At 43.2% G+C, this 21,264-nt stretch overlaps 1 protein-coding gene across 2 annotated transcripts in view; it reads right to left on the bottom strand.

Annotated features, from left to right (window-relative positions):
- Window positions 1-21,264, bottom strand: part of Fam20b (FAM20B, glycosaminoglycan xylosylkinase) — a 37,043-nt gene that overhangs the window by 3,313 nt on the left and 12,466 nt on the right. The window contains exons 1-6 of one of the 2 annotated variants that reach the window (XM_005363909.3): window positions 20,619-20,995; window positions 13,505-13,591; window positions 9,217-9,326; window positions 4,152-4,323; window positions 1,973-2,164; window positions 652-711 (exon numbers count right to left, since the gene is read on the bottom strand). In XM_005363909.3, coding sequence (XP_005363966.1) covers window positions 652-711; window positions 1,973-2,164; window positions 4,152-4,323; window positions 9,217-9,326; window positions 13,505-13,591; window positions 20,619-20,995 — 998 coding nt within the window. Of the gene's footprint in view, window positions 1-651; window positions 712-1,972; window positions 2,165-4,151; window positions 4,324-9,216; window positions 9,327-13,504; window positions 13,592-20,618; window positions 21,116-21,264 lie in introns of those variants that run through there. The other variant, XM_013352505.2, reaches the window with a different exon arrangement.

The following is a 21,264-nucleotide window of genomic DNA, read 5'->3' on the forward strand; positions in this document are numbered from 1 at the left end:
GGTTGTGAGCCACCATGTGGTTGCTGGGAATTGAACTCAGGACTTTTGGAAGAGCAGGCAATGCTCTTAACCACTGAGCCATCTCTCCAGCCCTCTCTAATATATTTAAATCACATATTAAATACATAGAGGAAGTTATTTTTGGAATAGATAATTTCAAACTAAGATATATAAACTCCAGGGGGCAGGACTTGAAACCAAATGGTAAACCAGATGTAGCAACTGAGAATACAGTTTCTAACAGATTTTTTAAAAAACTATTAATTTTTTTTTTTTTTTGAGATTGGTTTAGTCTGTAGCCTGGATGGCCTGGAACTCACTATGTAGACCAGGTAGCCTCAAATTCACAGAGATCCACCCGCTTTTGCGCTCTAGGTGCTGGGGTTAAGGCCAAACTAGATTATTTTTAGTAGGTGGTAGGGATAAGAAGCCAAACACACACACATGACTTAGATACTACAAACTCAAAACGAATTCTGAGCTTTGGGTGAGCCACCTCTGCGCTCCCCTGAGCTCTGTCGGGGTGTACAGGTCTGGGCTGTAGCTGTAGAAAAAGCAACCAGGATGTTTTAAGGTCAAGGAAACGGATGGACTGGTGCCTGAACCTGAAGGAAGCAATGCAGGCAGACACACCTGCTGCGCATTACTTACATGCAACACTGATAGAGAGGGGCAAGAATGCTTCTCTCATCCAGCGAGGGGTTCCCAAAGCTGAAAATTAAATTAAGACAGTGAATAAGAACATATGCTGTAAAAACCCAACTGTGATCCTAGATAATTTCATGCTCCAACAGCTCAAATAATTTAAATTAAAAATAAGCCAGGCATCACTAATTAGACACAGGATCATTAACAGTCTGAACTAAAGTATCAAACAGCAAACAAACTCATGTAACAAGGACCAAAATGCTACAAGATGCTGGACCACAGCTGTGGTGCCACACTGTGAACTCCCAGTGCAGAGGGAGAAGGCAGAAATCCTAAGTCCATACACCTGTAAGAGATGCAGAGAGAACGCCAGGCTTGGGATCCCTGCCAGAGTCCCCCAGAAGGCAGGGGAACATTTACTTCCAGAATCACTAAAACCATATTCCTGTAAGCAAAGGTGTTGGTAGCTTCAAACCAGAAAAACTGCCCAGGGGCTATCAGAGGTTGAGACAGAACCCACTCATAGCAGATACAAAAATGGTATTTCATTAGGAATGAAAAGGTGATTCTTGGGGAAATGGTCACACTTTCACTTTTTTTTTTTTTTTTTTCAAGACAGTGTTTCTTTGTCTGTTCTGGAACTTGCTCTGTAGTTCAGGCTGGTCTCAAATTCACAGAGATTTTCCTGCCCCTGCCTCCCAAGTACTGGTGTTAAAGGTGTGAGCCACCACTGCCTGGCGCCTTCCGTTTTTTTCCTGGAATCTCTCCTTAATGACTGGAGAAGCCTCTAGCCCTAACAATAGTGCAGGCAAAGCAGCTGCTATCCTTTGAATATTTCTGCGGCCCACAAACTCTTGTTGCAACTTAATCCCCAATGCAAGGCTATAAAAAAGGCTAAGTCCAGGATAGTTTTGATCCCAAGTCCTCCCACCCCAGTCCCCAGGCTCATCTAAGGCACTAGTTGCCAGCTTGTAGCACTGTAGAGTGGTAAAGAAGTCTTCAGTAGGTGGGGTCCAGTGGAAGGAAATCAGGCCACTGGCGTGCATTCTTGATGGGGATTTTGGGACCCTGGCCTTTTTCTTGTTGTTCTGTTTCCCAAATGCCACGAGGCCAGCAGCTTTGCTCTAAATGTGCTCCCAGACGTGATGATTCTGCCTCATCACAGGCCCAAAAGCAATGAAGCCAACAAACCTCTGAAACCATGAACTGAAATATGCATTTCATTCCTACAAGTTGATTTATGGCAGTATGTGTATTTGAAAGGTGACCTACCCTAGAGAATGTACTCTTTCACACAGACACCAACAACACAGTCCTGCTATACCTTTTGGCATTATCAAGAAGAATAAGCATGCTAGCGCCTTCATCATCTTGAAAGCTTTCATAGTGATGGCGGTCGGCATTGCCAATCAAGTAATCAAAGACAGCGGTGTCAATGATGTCCAAGAGGCGTGGGCCTGAGTCATAGGGGGACGTTTTCTTCACAGCATCGCAGTAGCTCTCATCGTATTCCCACCTGCAGACAAGGGCGTCACAAGGGTCACTGAGTGCCAGCTACACCTGACTATAGAGTTTAGCCCCTAAGAGACCTACAAAAGCCACGTGCTAAGTTTAGTTGCCAGCTGTGATGTTATTAGGAGGTGGGGCCTTGTGGTAGGAAGCTGAGCAGTTGAGAGCTAGCCTAGAAGGAGGATCTGGCTACCCTGGCCTTCCTTCTCATTGTCTGCTTCCTAGCCACCATGAGGAGAACAGCTTTTCTCCGTAGCGTATGTGCTGCCTTGATACTGTATGACCATAAGTCTCAACACAGGAGAGCAAACCAAGCTGGGCTAAAACTTTAGAAACTGTAAGCCAAAAGAACCTTTCTTCTTTTAAAACATTCGGCATTTTGCTAGTGACGGAAAGTTAATGAAGAAAATTGGCACCAAGATAGGTTCATTGTTGTGACTATCTCTGACAGCGAGATTCAAAGGTCTTTGGAATTGGTTTGCAAAGTTAGAAAAGTTTAGAGAAGCAAGCTAAGGAAAGCAGAGGATGCTGAAACACAAATATCTGGGAGGTTCTGGTAGGAATACAGTTAGTCAAAGCTGTACTGACAGGTTTGAGATGGAACAGGGACTTCACTGGGAAGCAGACTAGAAGCTTATGTTACATTCTCAAGAAAATCTGTCTATGTTTTGTACTTACCCTGAAACTCTCTACAAAGGCTTATATGGTAGAGGCAATTTCAAGGCAGCAGAGTGAGAATTACTGGCTGCTTTTAGCCATATTTACTGTGAGAAGTGGAACCAAAATGCAGGGCAGAAAGCTCTAAAAAGCTTGTAGTTGAACCAGGAAAGAAGTACATATAAAGTTCAAGGCAAGAAGGGTACGCTTGCTGAAAAAAACTAGCACCATTAAAAATAAAAAAAATTAAAAGAAAAAAAAGAAAGTAGCTGGAGGCATCTCAGGAACCTGCAAGACTCTGTCCATCCCAGGCTAAACCTCTGTGTTCAACCATAAAGATACTGAAGAGGCCACTGTGATCTACTTATCCACTGGATAAGCTCAAAATAGTGCCAGACCTTGTCATCATCCAAGTGACGCTAGTGTTGCAGGCATACAGAATTTAAGACTTGTGGAGCCATGTCCACTGAGATTTCAAAGGTGTCCTGAGAGGTTGTACAGACAGGACTGGTGTTCTGTACAGTCCAAGAGCATGATGTATAAAGTGGTGAGAGTAAAGCCAATGCTATCTATGGCTTTTCTATTTAAAAACAAAACCAAAATATTTAATTTTTATGTGTGTGTGTGTGTGTGTGTGTGTGTGTGTGTGTGTGTGTGTGTGTGTAAGTATACTACATGCATACAGTTGTTGGTAGAGGCCAGAAAAGGCCCTTTGATCCCTGAAGCTGAAGTTACAGGTATTCATGAGCCCCAAATGTGAGAGCTGGAAATCAAACTCAGTTCCTCTGCAAGATCAGCAAGTGCTCTTGTCCCCTGAGCTACCTCTCCAGGGCCCCATGGTTTATATTTTAAATGTCCCCTAAAGATCATGCACTACAAGACCTGGTTCAGCTCGTGGAACCTTCAGGAGCTTTAGGTGTGATGGAAGTTAAGTCATTGGGAACATTTCCTTGAAGAAATAAATAATGGGGATATTCCAGGGAGCCCCTGCCTAGAGGGATTGCTCCTGGCCTTTTCTCTTGTCTTTGCTTTCTGGAAGCAATGAGATAAGCAGCCTCTGTCACCACATGCTTCTGCCAATGAGGTTCTATGCCACCAGAAGCCCAAAGGAATGTGGTCAAGTGATTATGGACTGAACTTCTCAAACTGTGAGCCAAAAGTTATCTTTCCTCTTCTTAGTGATAGAAAGAAGGCTGAAAACAGGGAGGGGACCAACCTAGCAGGTCTGCCCCAATTCACAGTTCTTTTTCCTCCTGGACAGATGGCTGGCTCCTATTCAGGAAGGGCAACTGGAGCGGTACAGCAAAGAATTAAGTCAGGCACACAGGAGCCTTTACCTAGCCAATTTGCCTTCTCGGTAAGTCCTGCCCCACGGGTGTCGATGTTTCTGTAGAGGCCACACATCTGGAAGCCACAGTGTGATGGATCCCTCCATCATGTCTCCATCAGCACACGCTGGCTCTGTTTCTCGACAGTAATAGCATTTCCCATAGAAACATGTATTGTTCCCTGCAGGGCAGAAATGAGTCAGATATACTTAAGGAAGAAAATTAAGGACCCAAATTCTCCCCCAAACAAGATCAAACAGCTAAGTAAACAGGCAAAACGAAAATTAAAATCCTGATGTTAGTCCATTTCATGCATGTTTTCCTATATAGGTAAAAAGAGCAGACAGCATAAAACAATCTCCAATGAATGAAACGCTATATACTAGAAAGCAAATCTTCCTGTGTTTCCTTCTACCCAGCCTCTCTCCCAGAAGTGAGCTCAATCACAGATTTGCTCTCAACTCAAAAGAATTAATGGAAACAATGTCTTTGTGTTCTTTATCAAAGCTGAGGTTTTGGCCAAAGTACCCAGAAGAGAGAGTCTGGTCACATATGGGGGAGCAGGAACAGGTAGGCCAATACACTGAGGATAATGGGAACTAGGTTCCTCACAGATGGAGAAGGAAGAAAAGATGGTCAGAGTAAACCCTACCATGAATTAGAATCAGATACTAGTTTTAATACATACCCAGAGATAATGGCACAGATGTGTGTATGTGCATTTGTGCCTGTGTATATAAACCTGTATTTCCTACTATGCCCTTCAACAGAACCTAGAAACAATGAGATCCAGGACTTATTTAAACATTGGTTCCCTGATCTCCCTTTCTTCTTGTGGTGACAGAGCCTCATATATACCAGGCAAGTACTCTAGCACTGATGTATATACCCAATCCTTGTTTTAAGGCAGGCCTTGAACTTACAAGGCTTCCTGCCTCAACCCCACAAACACCTGGAATTAAAGCTTATACTACAAGACCCAGCTTCACCTATCACTTTCTAAAGACCATTTTGATACTATAGTAAAGGAGAGGGGCACTCACTGAACAAGCAGCTGCCTCCAGGGCTGAGTCAGGGAAGATACTGATGTGACTGGACTATACTGACATCACCAGCTGTAAGGAAGGGCTCAGAGAATGACACCATTCCAAGGACATGAGGCTCTTTCTCTTTGCTCTTATTTTAGGATCATTTTCACAGTTCTTTACTCCTTATGACATTTAAAATAGTCTTTGTCTATTTCTACTCTAAAATGTTAGTATTTTCAATGTAATAAAGTTAAATTTACAATCTTAAAGTTGCTGGATAGTGATAGTGCACGCCTTTAATCCCAGTACAAGAGCCAAAGGCAGGTGTTTCTCTGAGTTCCAGGCCAGCCTGGTCTACAGAGTGAGTTTCAGGACAGTCAAGGATACAAAGAGAAACTCAGTCTCAGAGAGAGAGAGAGAGAGAGAGAGAGAGAGAGAGAGAGAGAATATTAAGGTAGAGAGGGTAATATAACAGCTTTGGGGGTGTGCTATAATTGATTAGGTTCTGTGTAGTACATACTTTGCTGGACCTGGGAAATAAAAGCAAGTGGAAAGAAGTAGATCTCTAGGCTTTGCTAGGAAGCCAGCCCAGTTGGGGAGCTCTGTGTCAGGGAAAGACTGTGTAGCTGTGGGATAATGCTCTTACACACTGTAAAGATGTACTTGTACTGATTTAACAAAACACTGACTGGCCAGCAGACAGGGAGAAAGTATAAGCAGGTGACCAGATTAGAGGAAAGGCAGAAATGCAGTTGCAAGCCAGACACAGAGGAAGTAAGACAAGAATGCCTTACGGAGCAAAGGTCCCAAGCTGCATGGCTAAACATAGATAAGAATTATGGGTTAAAAAAAGAATTATGGGTTAATTTAAGTTGTAAGAGCTAGTTAGTAATAAGCCTGAACAATAGGTCAAACAGTTTAAAATTAATATAAGCTTCTGTGTGTTAATTTGGGACTAAATGGCTGTTGGAACCAGATGGGACAGAAATTTCCATCTACACCCTGTCTCAAAAACAACACAAGGAAGATATGCCTGAGAAACAGCAGCCAAGCTGCCCTCTAGCCTCCACAAACACATATGCACACAAAAGATAGTTGACAGAAAATACAAATGGCTCTTAAACAAATGAACAGATGTTACATATGAAACAAACAAAAAAACCCAAAAAGTTTCAGGATACATTATTATTATTGATGTTTTTGTTTTGAGACAGGGCTTCTCTCTGTAGTCCTGGAACTTACTTTGTAGACCAGGCTGACCTCAAAACTCAATAGAACCACCTGCCTCTGCCTCCTGAGTGCTGGGATTAAAAGTGTACACCACCACTGCCTGGCTCAGGCTGCATTATTAATGATAGTACAGGGGGTGGGGCACAACTCTCATATATTGCTACAGGTAAGGTAAATTAATTGTCTATGAGAGTAATGTGACTATATTCACTAAAATTCAAGCTGCACATACAGCCTAGTCAATGCTCTCATGAAACAGAAGCTATTTCAGTAAGAAGCTGCACAATGCTGAGCATGTGATTACAGTCTCCAAGCATGCTCGTTCCTCCACTGTCAGATGGTGAAAAGGAAACATGCCTATGTCAATGCTTAGACAATCAAAACAGCATCTATCACTCTGAATAATAATGACTAACTGCCTTCCTGACTTCCGTGTCTCCATTACACTCGGTGGGCCCAGCCTCTGGCCTCTGACCACTTCCTGGACATGCTCGACTCTGGAAACTGCTTTTCTGACCACTGAAGTTCTCCTCACTCTGCTCGGATGAGCTATCAGATCTAGGTTTCCATCTCGGCCTTTTCTCTGTTAGCATCACTTCTTTCTGCACAGTATTCTTATCCACACACCCTTAGTTAACTGCTTCTGTATTCACTCGATTATCCAATCTAGAAATGTGGAGTCATTCCTAAGTTTTCCTCCCTGCTTTTTGCTCCTCCGACTGAGACGTTCATCTCGCTATTCATATTCCAGTTCACCAATGTACCTCATCCTTATCCTAGTTCTGTCTCTTGAAACCACTTCTACAGTCCGCCAGGGCTCTCATCTTCTCCTTCTCCCCCATCACTATTCACCCTCTACAATACTGCCGAAATTAGCTTTCTAAATTCAAATATGATTACTTCATGTTCTGAATCTCTAAACAGCTTCCCAATGCCCAAGGGAAGTCCCGACCCAAGCATGATGCCTAGGCCCTGCAGTGACCCTGTTCTGACTACTTTCTCTCCTCAGTGCTGAACCCATGCACACCTTCCCGAGTTCATACTCCTCCTGTATTCCTGATCCCCTTGTCCATCTTCTGTCCTAGTCTAGATCAGTGTTATCTCAGGGCTAGTGGAGCGAACTGGATAGAAATGAAATCACAACTTTATTTTCACTAACCTCTATCTGAAATTTAGCATTCCAATGAATTATGGCAATAGAAACCATAATATTAGAATTTCCTGCCACCTTGTCTAAAAGAATCAGTTTTCCATATTGTATTATATTGTAGATTTTTTTCTTAGATAGGCATCGCTTCACCTCATTTTCAAATATAATCCTATTCATTCTAGTAAAAAGCCAGATAAAGTTCATTTTCATTTTTCAATGTCTGTTTCAATATTTATGCCATGTAGCAGAGCACTGAATCAACAAAAAAGTCACTACTAAGAGGCCAAGACAAGAGAACACAGAACCTCTAAATTCTTCCTGTTTTACCGTGCTCCCAATGAGAACAAGACTGAGGAGATCCCCTGCATCACAGTAGGATAATGGGAACCAGGGCCAGGGGAGCCATACTTAGGTCCATGATTTATAAACTAATCCTTGGAGGAAGAGCAGTGGCCCAAATGCAGTGTGTGCATATGTTTATTCAGAAGGGGCACACACGGAAACAAGAATATCGAAAGCTGTAACATGACTAGTAAAAACCCAGAGACAGATATTGGGGTTCAACCTGAAGATCAGAAAAGCAAAACAGTTAGCCACTGGCTCTTACATCTACCTCAGACCAAAATGGTGATCTTGGAATCTCAGAATGAGACTGTGTGTGAGAGCTGTCTCCTCCCGTTTTATAGACCTCTCTAGGGCTGGGATTAAGGGTGTGCATAACTGCCGCCCAGTTTCTATGGCAAAACAGTGTGGCTACTGGGATTAAAGGTGTGTGTCACCACTGCCTGGTATGTAAAAGACTGACCAGCAGGGCTGTTTTACTCTCTAATCTTCAGGCAAGCTTTATTTATTAACATACAAATGAAATATCACTACAGAATGCCTTCCCCAATTGCTCTCCACCTTACTTTTTAAGACTGGGTCTCTCACTGCACCTGGAGCCTAATACCAGTTTGATTACACTGGGTGAATAATTAGCTCCGAGGATCTGCCTGTCTCCATTTTCACAGCATTGGAATTACAGGTGCCCCTTTCATAGCTGGATTTTTACACGAGTATGGGGATCCAAACTCAGGTCCTCAAGTTTGCATAGCAAGCACTTTACTGGTTAAGCCATCTCCCTAGCCTCTGGCTTCCCCACTTCCCGGGAGAACACATGTACAAAAATTAACCACTGGGCAGTGGCTGCATAAGCCTTTAATCTCAGTACTTGGGAGGCAGAGGCAGGTGGATCTCCCGTTAGTTCAAGGCCAGCCTGGTCTACAAAGTGAGTTCTAGGACAGCCAGGACTATTATACAGAGAAACCCTGTCTCAGAAAAAAACAAACCAAACCAACCAAACCAAACCAAAACCAGGACAATGATATACAGACAGTATCAATTTAGGACAAATCTTGCATTTGAGACTTAGCTAGAAGATCAAGCGAAACAGTTACCACTTTCACTATTGGTAAATGACTTGCTTCTTTCTTTAAGAAGTGTATATTAGGGGGAAATTCTCATTTCCCATTCTCACCATTAGACCTAATTCCCACACTAACAAGAAAGCAGGCAGAACTCTGTGAGTTCTTTAAGTATGAAAGAGATGCACCTAGGTTGTTCAATGGTGTCCATTATCTAACTTGCTGGTCATGCCCCTATCTAAACATCCTCCATCATCTCTTACCTACAGTTAGGAAGGTACTCAGCAGCTGCTCCGTGGCCACAGGCTTGATCTCCGTCCTCAGATTAACATATCTGCCAACTACCAAGGGAGCTCGGCGGAAACCCAGAATCCTAGTTTTGAAGGTTTAAGAGAGAAGAGAGAAATCTTTGGGGAGGTATTTTAAGTCTCAAAACTCATGGTCAATCCCATTAAAGATATAAAGTTTTGGAGGTGGTAGGTAGGTCAGCTAACCTCGGCTTTTAGAGGTACATATGTTCATGAGTTTGTCAAGATGGACATTATTCAACAGTTCAGCAAAAAAAGTAGTGGGCCAATTAGGCAAAATGTCAAACTGTTACGCCTAGGGGAAGGGAAAATGGACTTATCACAGTACTCTGTTTCTCCCAGAAACTTTTCATAATCAGAACTAGAAACACATGCTAACAACGCATTAGAAAATACCATGCTTAAACTCAGATGAGTTCAAAGCTTTGATAAAACTTTGACAAACTGCAAAGTGACCAAAACAACACACCTAAAGGACCGTTTAAATAAGGACATATTTGGAGGTCTCTAACACTAGAAAATACTTACTTTGTTTTTATTTTCTTTGTTGTTTTTTGTTTTGTTTAGTTTTTTCTACTTTTATTCTTTTTGGATTCCACATCATGCATCCTGTCCCACTCAATTCCCTGTCCCCCTCATCTACCTTTCTGCCCCTGCAACTTTCCTCCAAAATTTAAAAGAAAAAAACCAAACACCACACAAACCAAACAAAGAAAGGAGAAAGATCTCATTGTGAAAGCTGTAGTGTGGCCTGTTGATTAACACCATTAACCCTTTAGTCCTTTCATCTTTACTTGCAAGTGTTCACTGCAATGAGTTGCTCTGGTTCAAGGCCTCTGGGCTCTCACTAGGGTTCCTCTTGGATATCCTGTTATCCTGTGTCTTGGGGATCCTGTAGTTTTGGATCTGTAGGTTCATCCCCTTCTGCTACTCCAATAGATCCTAGATGAGGTGGATGTTGGAGGGGGCCCTCAGGGCTGGCTCACCAGTATCTTTAAGTCCTAACAACAGGGTTAGCTCTACTGTGCTGCAGCTGGTAAGGGACAAGTATAGTTTTCCACCTCTCATGATCCCAGAGCTAGCTCTCTCAGCCACCATGGGTAGGAAGGAGTCAGAAGGGGAGGTCATTTTTCTCTCACCTATGCCACCACATGGTAGACAAGGGGGGATGGGGTCAACTCTGCTGTTCTCATGCCCCCAGAGCCAGCTCACTAGTGTCCCTGACAACTGGATTAGCTCTAGTGCAGTGCCTAGGTGAAGTGCATGCCCAAGGGTTGTGGCCTTTGGTGGCAACAAGGGCCTGGCTGTGCTAAGACCACAGACCCAGACGTGGTCCTAGGCCACAGCCTAGGCTCAGATGTCACTATGGTCCTAAGTGACAGCCCAGGCCGCTGGCACTAACATGGCCTTTAATAGTCTCAGGAGCTATGGACATCAGCTCAGACCCTGGCTGCTGTAGGGCCACAGACCCAGACATGGCCCTCAGTAGTAGCCCTGCCTGGATGATACCCTGGTCCCAGTCAACAGTACTGGCCACTCAACTCAGCATGACCTGATGGCAGCACAGCCCTTGGACACCAACACAGTCACAGGTAGTGACCTAGACCTTGGAGATCTATGTGGCCTTTGGTGGTACCACGTGCCATCAACAGAGCCCAGGCATGACCCTCAACAGCAGCCTGGGTCTGAATGTCACCATGGGCTCAGGTTGCAGAGCAGGCTACCCAGATCAGCATGGCCTTTGGACACCTACCTGGCCCCCAGACCATAGGCCTCTGCATGGCCTTCAGTGATGACAGGAGCCACAGACATCAAGTCATGGCTCCTTAGCTGCTTCAGGGCCTCAGGACAAGATTGGCCCTTGGCAATAGCCAGGTTGGGCATCACTTTGGACTCAGGTAGCAAGCAGGTCATTCCCATTAGCCTGTTTCTCACCACAGTTACCTCTTCAGACTTGCCTCTCTCCCAACCCATGAACCACTCCACCACTCTCTTTTCCACCTCCCCACCCTGTACTACTTTACCATCACAGTGTCTGACTGTCCCGTACCATAGGCTCCGGGCAGCACTTGGTTGAATCATGCCCCAGCCATATGTATGGCACAACATGGAGCTGTTGCTGTATCATGGTCTGATGCTAGAGTCCCCAGGCAGCTCTTGGTTGAGTCCTCTCCCTGCCAGTCACACGGCATACCAGGGTGCTCTGTTGCTTTTTGAGACAGAGTCTTACTATGGAACCTTGGCTGACCTAGAACCACTAGGTAGACCACTGTGGCTTCAAACTCAGAGAGCCTTTGATTTCTAAGAGTTGGGACTAAAGTTGTACACCACCACACCTATTACTTCCTTTTAAAATGACATTTCCTGGTCAAAAACAAAAACAAAAAAGAAACAAAAAACATCCCCTAAAGAAAATTTAGAGGTTCAGAACTTGAAACTAAGATCATCCTAATTCTCAAGCCTAGCAACTGACATTTTGTAATAGCATTTTCTCTCATAGTTGCATAAACACACAGGTATGTATAAACATCACATGCATTTGGCTTATCTTCTTTCTTTCTAAACAGGATCTCACTGTAGCCCAGGCTACCTGTGAATTCAAGGCAATTCTCTTGTCTCAGCCTCTCAAGGGCTAGGACTATAGGAATAAGACATCACACCTGGCTTAATAGTAACCATACTTATATAGAGAATACTTCACTACTTAACAAACTAATTTTATGAAAGGATTATTTTGCCAATAATGGGGGGAGGGGAAAACAAAATAATGATATATTGCTCTACATACATTACACTGATGAAATTTACTGTGCTGGGTATAGTGATCCAGAAGTGAGGAAGTAAGGCTCTTTTCAGATTTGGACAGTCTAATTCTAATCTGCCGTTAAATAAGGAGTTGGACATATCCTTAAAAGACTGCAAATATAAATAGTATTAAAAACACTCATTTAATTTTTCCCTATCTAGAGTTACTAAGTTCTTATCAAGTTTTTCTACCAAAAAATGCTAGTATAATACGTATCTATATAATTTTTTCTTTTTCATTTTCATAGTACTTCCTCATCTCAGACATATGCACTAAAAGATAGTTATTCATTCAAACGCTATGAACAGTAAGCTTTCTGATACAACATTAACAATGCTTTTAGCAGCATATGAATTCAATATATTACTAACAATAAAACATTCTTAAAAAAACTGTCATTTCAGCAGGTGAAAACAGTGAGCTATGGCTTCAAAGGGATTTTAAGATTTATTTATTTATTGTGTATACAGTATTCTCAGTATTCTGCTTGCATGTATGCCTGCAGGACAGAAGAGGGCACCAGACCTCATTACAGATGGTTGTGAGCCACCATGTGGTTGCTGGGAATTGAACTCAGGACCTTTGAAGAGCAAGCAGTGCTCTTAACCACGGAGCCATCTTTCCAGCCCTTCAAAAGAAACAACAAAATCACCATGATAATTTTGAAGGTGTATATATTTTGTATAAAAAATATCAAAACACATTTTAAATTCCATGTATGTATTTTCAGGTATGGGGATAAGTCAGTATTCCTTACAACAGAAACAAAACAGCAAGGCTAGGAGGCCCAATTAACGACCAATTCAATACAGAGATTTGAACTCAAACTTCTGATTTCACCCTGACATTTTATTTTTTATTAATATCTTCAACCATGATGACATAAAGCATGCCAAGAACGAAGTGAAGTAATAGGAAGTAAAAATCTAGGATTAAAAATATTTAACCCTGTTGGCTGGACAGAAGGCTCTGGCTAGGAACACCTACTGCTCTTGCAGAAGATCTAGATTTGGTTCCCAGCATCCCCACAGCAGCCCATAACCATCTGTAACTCCAGTTCCTGGGACGTCAATGCCCTCTTCTGGCCTCACTGGGCACTAGATACACATGTGATGCACAGACATATATGCAAGCAAAACACTCACACACACACACACACACACACACACACACACACACACACACACACACAATGTCTTAAAGATTTATTGCAGTTTTCTGACAGCACCCAAATTTTAGGTTTTCACAATGGTACTAATTCATAAGCTATAAACAGGGAACACGCCCACATTATTGCTACATCAATTTCCATTTCACATACCTACCACAGTTCCCCCACCCTCCCCTCTTCCCGCTCCCCTATCACTCACTTCTTGAGGAAGTACACAAGTTCTCTGGAAGAGATGACGAAAAGGAAATGTAAGAGAGTACACATACCTGTCCAAGTGGAAGGCTGCAACCTCTGCATTGTGTCTGTCATAACCAGCATAGGGCTCCCCCTCTACCACATAGTCTCTGCTATAGCTGCAAAGGGGATGGGAAGCACAGATATAGATGAGTTCCATAAGTGCTGGAAGTGACAGCACAAGGTAGAAAACACACTTCAGCAGGCCTGATCTGTTCCACAGTCCTCTCTGTCAACCCTGAGGACTAGGAGTTAACACAAATGGCTGGGAGATGAAGAGTGAGTCTAGACGAAAACCTAACACTGTTGTTACCTCAGCAATCATTCTTTGAATAAAACATGGATGACATTACATTTACTTCTAAAAATGTCTCCTAGAGCCGGGCGATGGTGGCGCACGCCTTTAATCCCAGCACTCGGGAGGCAGAGGCAGGCGGATCTCTGTGAGTTCGAGACCAGCCTGGTCTACAAAGCTAGTTCCAGGACAGGCTCCAAAACCACAGAGAAACCCTGTCTCGAAAAACCAAAAAAAAAAAAAAAAAGTCTCCTAGTGTAGTGGGGTTTTTGTTTGTTTGTTTTTGTTTTCTTTTTTGGTTTTTCAAGACTGGGTTTCTGTGTGATTCTCCAGGCTGGCCTCGAACTCTGAAATCTGCCTGCATCTGCCTCCCCAGTGCGGGGTTAAAGGCATGTGCCACCACCACCCAGCCAGTGTAGTTTAAGCACAACAACCACAAGATGAGTTTCTGAAAAGAAAGAATCATCTTTGTATTTCTATCAGCTTAATAAATGTCTTTAAAAATGCTTACTAATGTAACTGAAAAACCAAAGAATGCCTTTGCTTACCAGAATGCCTACTATAGAAGTCTAAATTTCTTGGGGAAGCTCTACCTGACATCTCAGTTTTGTTAAAGAGAAGGCAAAGGTGCGTCTGAAAACAGCAGTTTGAATAACGATCCCTGTTCTCGATCCAGGACTGATATAGATAGGACAGCCTTGAGCAAAACCTTTCTGTTCTGTCTCTAGAGATCCCTTATCTATCTGTAAGACCAGGGACTGCACTGAAGGAAATTCTAAGGTCTCTTTTATCTCAAACAGCATTCTGATGACTTTATGCCACATGCATTACATTTTTTTTTTTTTTTTTTTAGGTTTTTCGAGACAGGATTTCTCTGTGTAGCCCTGGCCACCCTGGAACACACAGAAGTCAGCCTGCCTTTGCTTCCTGAATGCTGGGAATAAAGGTGTGTGCTACCACTACTGCCCAGCTCAACGAGTCATATTTATTTATTTATTTTTGTTTTTTAGATTTATTATGTATACAGTAGTCTCAGTACTCTGCCTGCATATATGCCTGGAGGCCAGAAGAGGGCACCAGATCTCATTACAGATGGTTGTGAGCCTCCATGTGGTTGCTGGGAATTGAACTCAGAACCTTTGGAAGGGCAGGCAGTGCTCTTAACCAATGAGCCATCTCTCCAGCCCCAATGAGTCATTTTTAAAGACACAATTTAAACTTGTTAACTGGGAAGGAAAAACTATTGAGCTCACCTGCACTCCTGAACCAAAGAGGACCTATAGGGCTTTGGAAGGGATCTGTGAAAGAGAAGCTGAAACTCAAGTGAAGAGCAGTCCCACTGAACATAGGATTTCTGAAGCTGAAATAGCAATCACTGAGTGGAAAATGGAACTATAAAGGGTAATGACCTTCAATGACCTTAGAATACAAAGTGAAACACATATTTTCAAGGCAAATGATGAAGAAGACCTATGAGAAGGCAATCGTGCATCTTGGTGGCATCAGTTTCTTCTCAGCCTGATCCACATGCCATGCATTAAAGTTCCAAGTACAAGTCATTACTTGTACAAGTACAAGGCTTCTTAGGTTTATACAGGCTGGGTTTAAATTGTCATTTTAAAAATACCACTCAGCAGGAGCTGACACCTAACAAGCACTTCTCCTTCTACCACCGGTGTAGGTGCCATGCAGCTGGGGAAACAGTCCTTGAATACATTTCAGGACCTCGGCATAGACCAGTACTCCCCCTGCTGATGCATTACCGACCTTTCCAATATAGCCAAAGGCTGCTTAGAGTGAAGTGCATGAACCTATAGGCATCTAGGAACTCTGAGGGTAAACGAGAGCAAAGAGGTAGAAGAGTCAAAGTGAAGGAACCACACTGGAGTCAGGTCAGAATCTGTGCTTTTCGTTTGCGTGTTTTGTGTATGTACACAAATTTGTATGTTTATGCATATGTGTGTACATGTCCGTGGAGGCTAGAAGATGAATGGGGTATCAGTTCTTAAGCACAACCTAACTTCTTTTTCTTTTCTTTTTATTTATCTATGTATTTTATTTGTGAGTGCTCTATCTGCATGTATGCCTGCAGGCCAGAAGAGGGCATCAGACCCCACGTGGTTGCTGGGAATTGAACTCAGGACCTCTAGAAAGGCAGTCAGTGCTCTTAACTGCTGAGCCATCTCTCCAGTCCCCATCTAACTTTTTTTTGAATCATTTTTTTGTTGACATAGAACTTATTGGTTGGTCAGTGGGCCCTAGGGATCCCCCTAACTCTGCTTCCCCAGTACTAAGATCTCTCTCTCTCTCTCTCTCTCTCTCTCTCTCTCTCTCTCTCTCTCTCTCACACACACACACACACACACACACACACACACACACACTTGCCTGTATGAGTGTGTGTGGAAGCCAGAGGCTGATGCAGGGATATCTTTCTTCTACCGCGTCCTACCTTATTATTTTTGAGACACAGTCTCTTACTGAACCTGAAGCTTACTGCTTTACCTAGTGTGGCAGTTTGAGTAAGAATGGTCCCCACAGACTCAGAGAGTGGTACTATTGGAAAGGATTATAAGGATTAGGAGGTGTGGCCTTGTTGAAGTCAGTATGGCCATACTGCGGGAAGTATGCCACTGAGGGTGGGCTTTGACATTTCAAAAGCCCAGGCCAGGACCTGTCTGTCTCTCTGTTTCCCTCTGCTTGTGAATTGGGATGTAACTCTTAGCTACTTCTCCAGCACCATGCCTGATTGACACCATGCTCTCTGCCAGTCTCTGAGACTGTAAGCAAGCTCCCAAATAAAAGCTTTCTTTTTTAAGGTCATGGTGTCTCTTCACAGTAATAGAACACTGACGAAAACAGCTAGTCTGAGCTAGCAAGACCTGGGGAGCCACCTGTCCCTACCCCCACAGTACCAGGATTGCTGTCACCACTCTTGGCTTTTCATGAAGATGCTTAGGGATCCAGCTCGGCTCTCACGCTTGCAGAGCAAGCACTTTACCCACTGAACCCCACCCCACCCTATGCCTGATGTTCTCTATGTGGACTTTGAGAATCAAACTTAACAATTGAGTCATCTTCCAAGACCCAACGTCTGAATTCTTTGCTCATGTTTTAACTGTGAAATATGAAAAGTTGGGATTCTGAATCTCATTTTCCTCACCTGTAATCTTCAAAGGCCCTTTTAGTACGCACTAAGATCATTTATTCACGTTGATCTAACCTTAGGTTCCTGCTTTATGTCCTTTTCCAATATAACTGCAGCTATTGCCTGTAAAAAATCAATCTACTTCTAGAATGGATACACTAAATTGGGGGAGGAGGAGGACTTTTATAATGCAGTAAAAACATAAACCATGGTATTACACTGTAACCTTACATATGTCACCTACCTGAACATAACTCCCAACCCTGAAAGGAGGGCATGAACCCGCCTCCAGGAAGCTAAGACCACAGAGGAGAGTAAAGAAAGGTGTATGTCTTGACTAAGATTCTCCTCGAAACAAGGAATGATCCATCTTAAGTCACTGCAGAGCAGCAGAATTCATACAGTAACCGCCAATAAAATCACTCCTATCCTAGTGAAGGACAGCCGAGTCTGTGCACGGAAATGAATTTTCACTACAGCAGGGCTATGTGTAGCTTTTGAGTGCCTAGAGGTCAGAATAACACTCTGTTGAGTGTTCAAGGCCTGGAATGAGTTTCTGTGAGTACCTCAACCCACACCCATTCTCGCTTATATGTGACAAGGTCTGGAGTCAGAACACACACCAGCGTGTGCAGTGACTGAAGGAGGCAACACTTCCACCTGAGTTGTACACAGTGCTGGGTAGAAGAGACTGCTCTGGGGCTGGGGTAGGGAAGAGTTGGGCTCCGCCAAGCCTGAAATAAAGACTGAAGGGAGAATAAGGCTGAGTGAGCACAGGCAGAAGGCCAGACTTTGGGGTCCTCTGTTATTAGGCTGTAGAGGATGGACTGTCTGAGGCACATAAAACTGAGGCGCACAGAGATACACGAGGGGGCCAGGCATAGTGGCACAGGCCTTTAATCCAGGCACCGGGGGCAAAAGCAGGCAGATCTCTGAGTTTAAGGCCACCCTGATCTACATAACAAGTTCTAGACCCTGTCTAAGAGGGGAAGGAGAATGGATGCCATTCAGGATCTGGAAGAGGAGGGTGCAGAAAGGAGATGAAGCAAGACTGACGAGGACTGTGCTCTGGACACCTCTCCTCCTCATCAGTCTGACTGTTCTGCCCGCCTTTATACCTTCCTTGAACACCTCAGGCATCTCTGCAAAACCTATGGTCCACAGCTGTCAGGAATATCTAATCTTTCGACATACTTAATCCCATATCACCCTTTATTCTTTAGTGAGCAAATAGTGGACGTGGATCACTTAAACATGCGTAGTCATAATTAATTTCTTTCCATATAATTTTTCATCCCCTAAATACTCTATGTTATTAATTCCTTAAGCTACAAACCATGAGATTAAGAACTACACTTCAAAACCAAATTAGTGAACAAATGAGATGGCTCAGCAGGTCAAAGCACCTGCCACCAAGCCCGATGACACGAGTTGTTCCTGGGACCCACATGGTGGAAGGAGAAAACTGATTTCTCTGTTGTCCTCTGACTTCCAAACACACGTGGCACATATGTGTCCACATGTGTATATACATACAAACACCAAAAGAAAAAAACCCTAAGTTAATCATTTTTTGTTTTCATGATAGGTGCTTTACATCACCAAGCAAACAAAGGTACTGTTTGAATACAAACAGCTTGTATTTGGTAGACTACAAGCCATTAAAAACTCTGATGGTCAAACTCCAGCTGTACTAAATTACTATGAGGCAACTTTATCAAGTCAGTTTCTTATTGTGGAAACAGAGACTGAACTGACCCAGGCGTTAAAAGTATTTAGTGTAGTGCCTGGCAAATGGTGTGCACTCCAGATCAGAGCTCAAGGCCTACCTCCAAAGTGCGGGGATAACAGGTTTGCAGTCACAACAACTCGCCTGAATTTCGTTTGGTTTTTTGAGACAGGGTCTTTCTATACAGTTTGGCTGTCCTGGAAATTACTCTGTAGAGCAGGCTGGCCTCAAATTCACAGATTCTCCTGCCTCTGCCTCCTGAATGTTAGGATTAAAGGCATGTGCCAACACACCTGGATTCACTGCCATTTTTAACTTGCCAATTTTTATTGACTCCTTTCATTTCTGGGATTCTAAATGGTTCCATACGCCAGCTGTTTTTTTTTTTTTTAAAATCTGTTGATAAATGTGTAATAAGGGAATTACATTTTATACATCTTCCCCAAACATTACTGCCTCTACTCTAGCAAGAAATGTAAAGGTAAGATTCTCTACAAAGTTTCACTGAGAGATGAAAAAAAGGTTCAGTGTCAGACTCTGAAACTATGTGCTGCTGACTAACTCTGGCAAGAGAATGCAAATCATCATGCTCTGTTTCATTCACAGAAAACTATGAGAACAGCAGGATCCGTGGGTGTCAGGGGTTCAAGGGCAGAGAGGGAAGGGTGGAGTTCAGAGTACTTTTAGGGCTGAGAACCACAAGACATTACGGTGATGGATATTTGCCTAAATCCACAGAATATACCCCTAAAGAGTGAACCTTAATATAAACTATGGATGTTTTTCTTTTAATTTTGGTTTCTGTTTTTTCAAAACTGGGTTTCACTATGCAGCTCTGGCTGTCCTGGAACTACTATGTATACAGGCTGGCTTCGAATTCTGAGATCTATCTGCCTCCGACTGCCAAATGATTAAAGGTGTGTGCTGCTATGCTCAGCCAAACAATGGACTTTAATTAACATACTATTATTGGGTCATCAATTGGATTAACGAGCAACAGTAATAATAGAAAAAAAACTGGAGGGAAAGGTAATTAATGGGACTTGTTTGTATTTTTCTTAAAATGTTCCATGAACCTGAAACTGCTCAAAAAACAAAAACAAAACCCAATGAAAGCCCTAGATGAAAGTCACTGCTTCAGCACTGACAGGATGTCCCCCATTCTGAGTCCGTTCTAACCATGTAGCTCCTGATCTTTGGCTATCCAGCTTTTAATTATACTTTGGGGGTGGGATGAGGGGAAATCAACAAATTGCTTGTTTTCTACTCAATTCAATGTGTACCTCCAATACTTAGCACACTGAAGGTATTTAGTACACTAGAAATCAACAGTCAGGCATGGAAGCTCAGGCCTGCATGATGCAGGAGGATCACCAAGTTGAGGTCAGCCTGAGTTATACAGTGAGACTGTCTCAAAACAAGCAACCCAACAAACTAACAATGCCTCAGAGAATCAAAGTTCATTCTGTCCAAAACTTCAGTCGTTTGTTTATACCTTACTATACATAGCCAGGCTATCCTCTTTCTAACAATCTTTCTGCCTTACCCTCCTGAGTGCAGATGATAGGACGGAACCACCACAAGCTGGCTCTTTAAAAGGACTTAAAGGGACCAAAACAGGTTCCCATAGATTTCTTCCACTCAGAGAATCACTGCTTCTGCTGCGGGATAATGCTCTTGTACACTGTAAAGATTTGTCACTTCTATTAGTTTGATTGGCCAGTAATTAGGCGGGAAGTATAGGTGGGGCGACCAGCCTAAGAGAATTCTGGGAAGAAGAAAGGCAGAGAGACATAGCCACAGGCCAGATGCAGAGGAAACAAGATGAAAATGCCTTACTGAGAAAAGGCCCAGGTAGGACAGAAACTTCTATGTACAAGCTGTCATTTTACTGAAAAGAATAGCAAGGAGAAACTCATAGACCCCAAGGTGAACAATCAACAGCCAGCCCATACCCCTAGGATGAAGACTCACCGCTTAGGCTTAAAGACAACTTTCTGTCCTCCTTCAAGAATCAGCAAAGCTTTCAGCTGTGTCCCTTTATAGCCTACGTCAGCTTTAATGATCTTCTTAGTGGCCATGGCATGCATGATTGCTCCCAGCTCTGGTGTCTCTTCGGGGTACACTTCCCGGGGCACCACCCATTGGGCTGCAATCTCCCAAGGAGACTGCAGGGTGTGATCCAATTTAGGCACCAGTTCCACTCGCAAGCCAGTCATCATTCGGTGAAAAGCCCTCTGGTCCTCTCTGTTGGCTGCTGATGTATCTAAGTTGTCTATCAGGAAAACTTTGGTGAAGATAAAGATGACTAGGAGTATTGCTAACAGCACAACTCGCTGCTTTAGCTTCATGTTGGCCTCTTTTCCTTCTCCTCAACCCACTTTTTCACTGGCTTATCAAGGAGAACAGGTGGAGATGGTTAGCAAGGTGATTCCATGATTGCATATTTTTTCACCAGTGCCTCCCAATTCCTGCAGGACAAAGTACAAAACACAACATGATCAGAAATTCTGTCCTTCTACCTCCACATTTTGCAAGCCTAATATGTTTTTTTTTTTTTGTTTTTTTTTTTTTTTTATTTTTGGTTTTTCGAGACAGGGTTTCCCTGTGGCTTTGGAGC

This window comes from Microtus ochrogaster, assembly GCF_000317375.1.
Source record: "Microtus ochrogaster isolate Prairie Vole_2 chromosome 6 unlocalized genomic scaffold, MicOch1.0 chr6_random_2, whole genome shotgun sequence".
In the NCBI taxonomy this organism is placed as follows: domain Eukaryota; kingdom Metazoa; phylum Chordata; class Mammalia; order Rodentia; family Cricetidae; genus Microtus; species Microtus ochrogaster.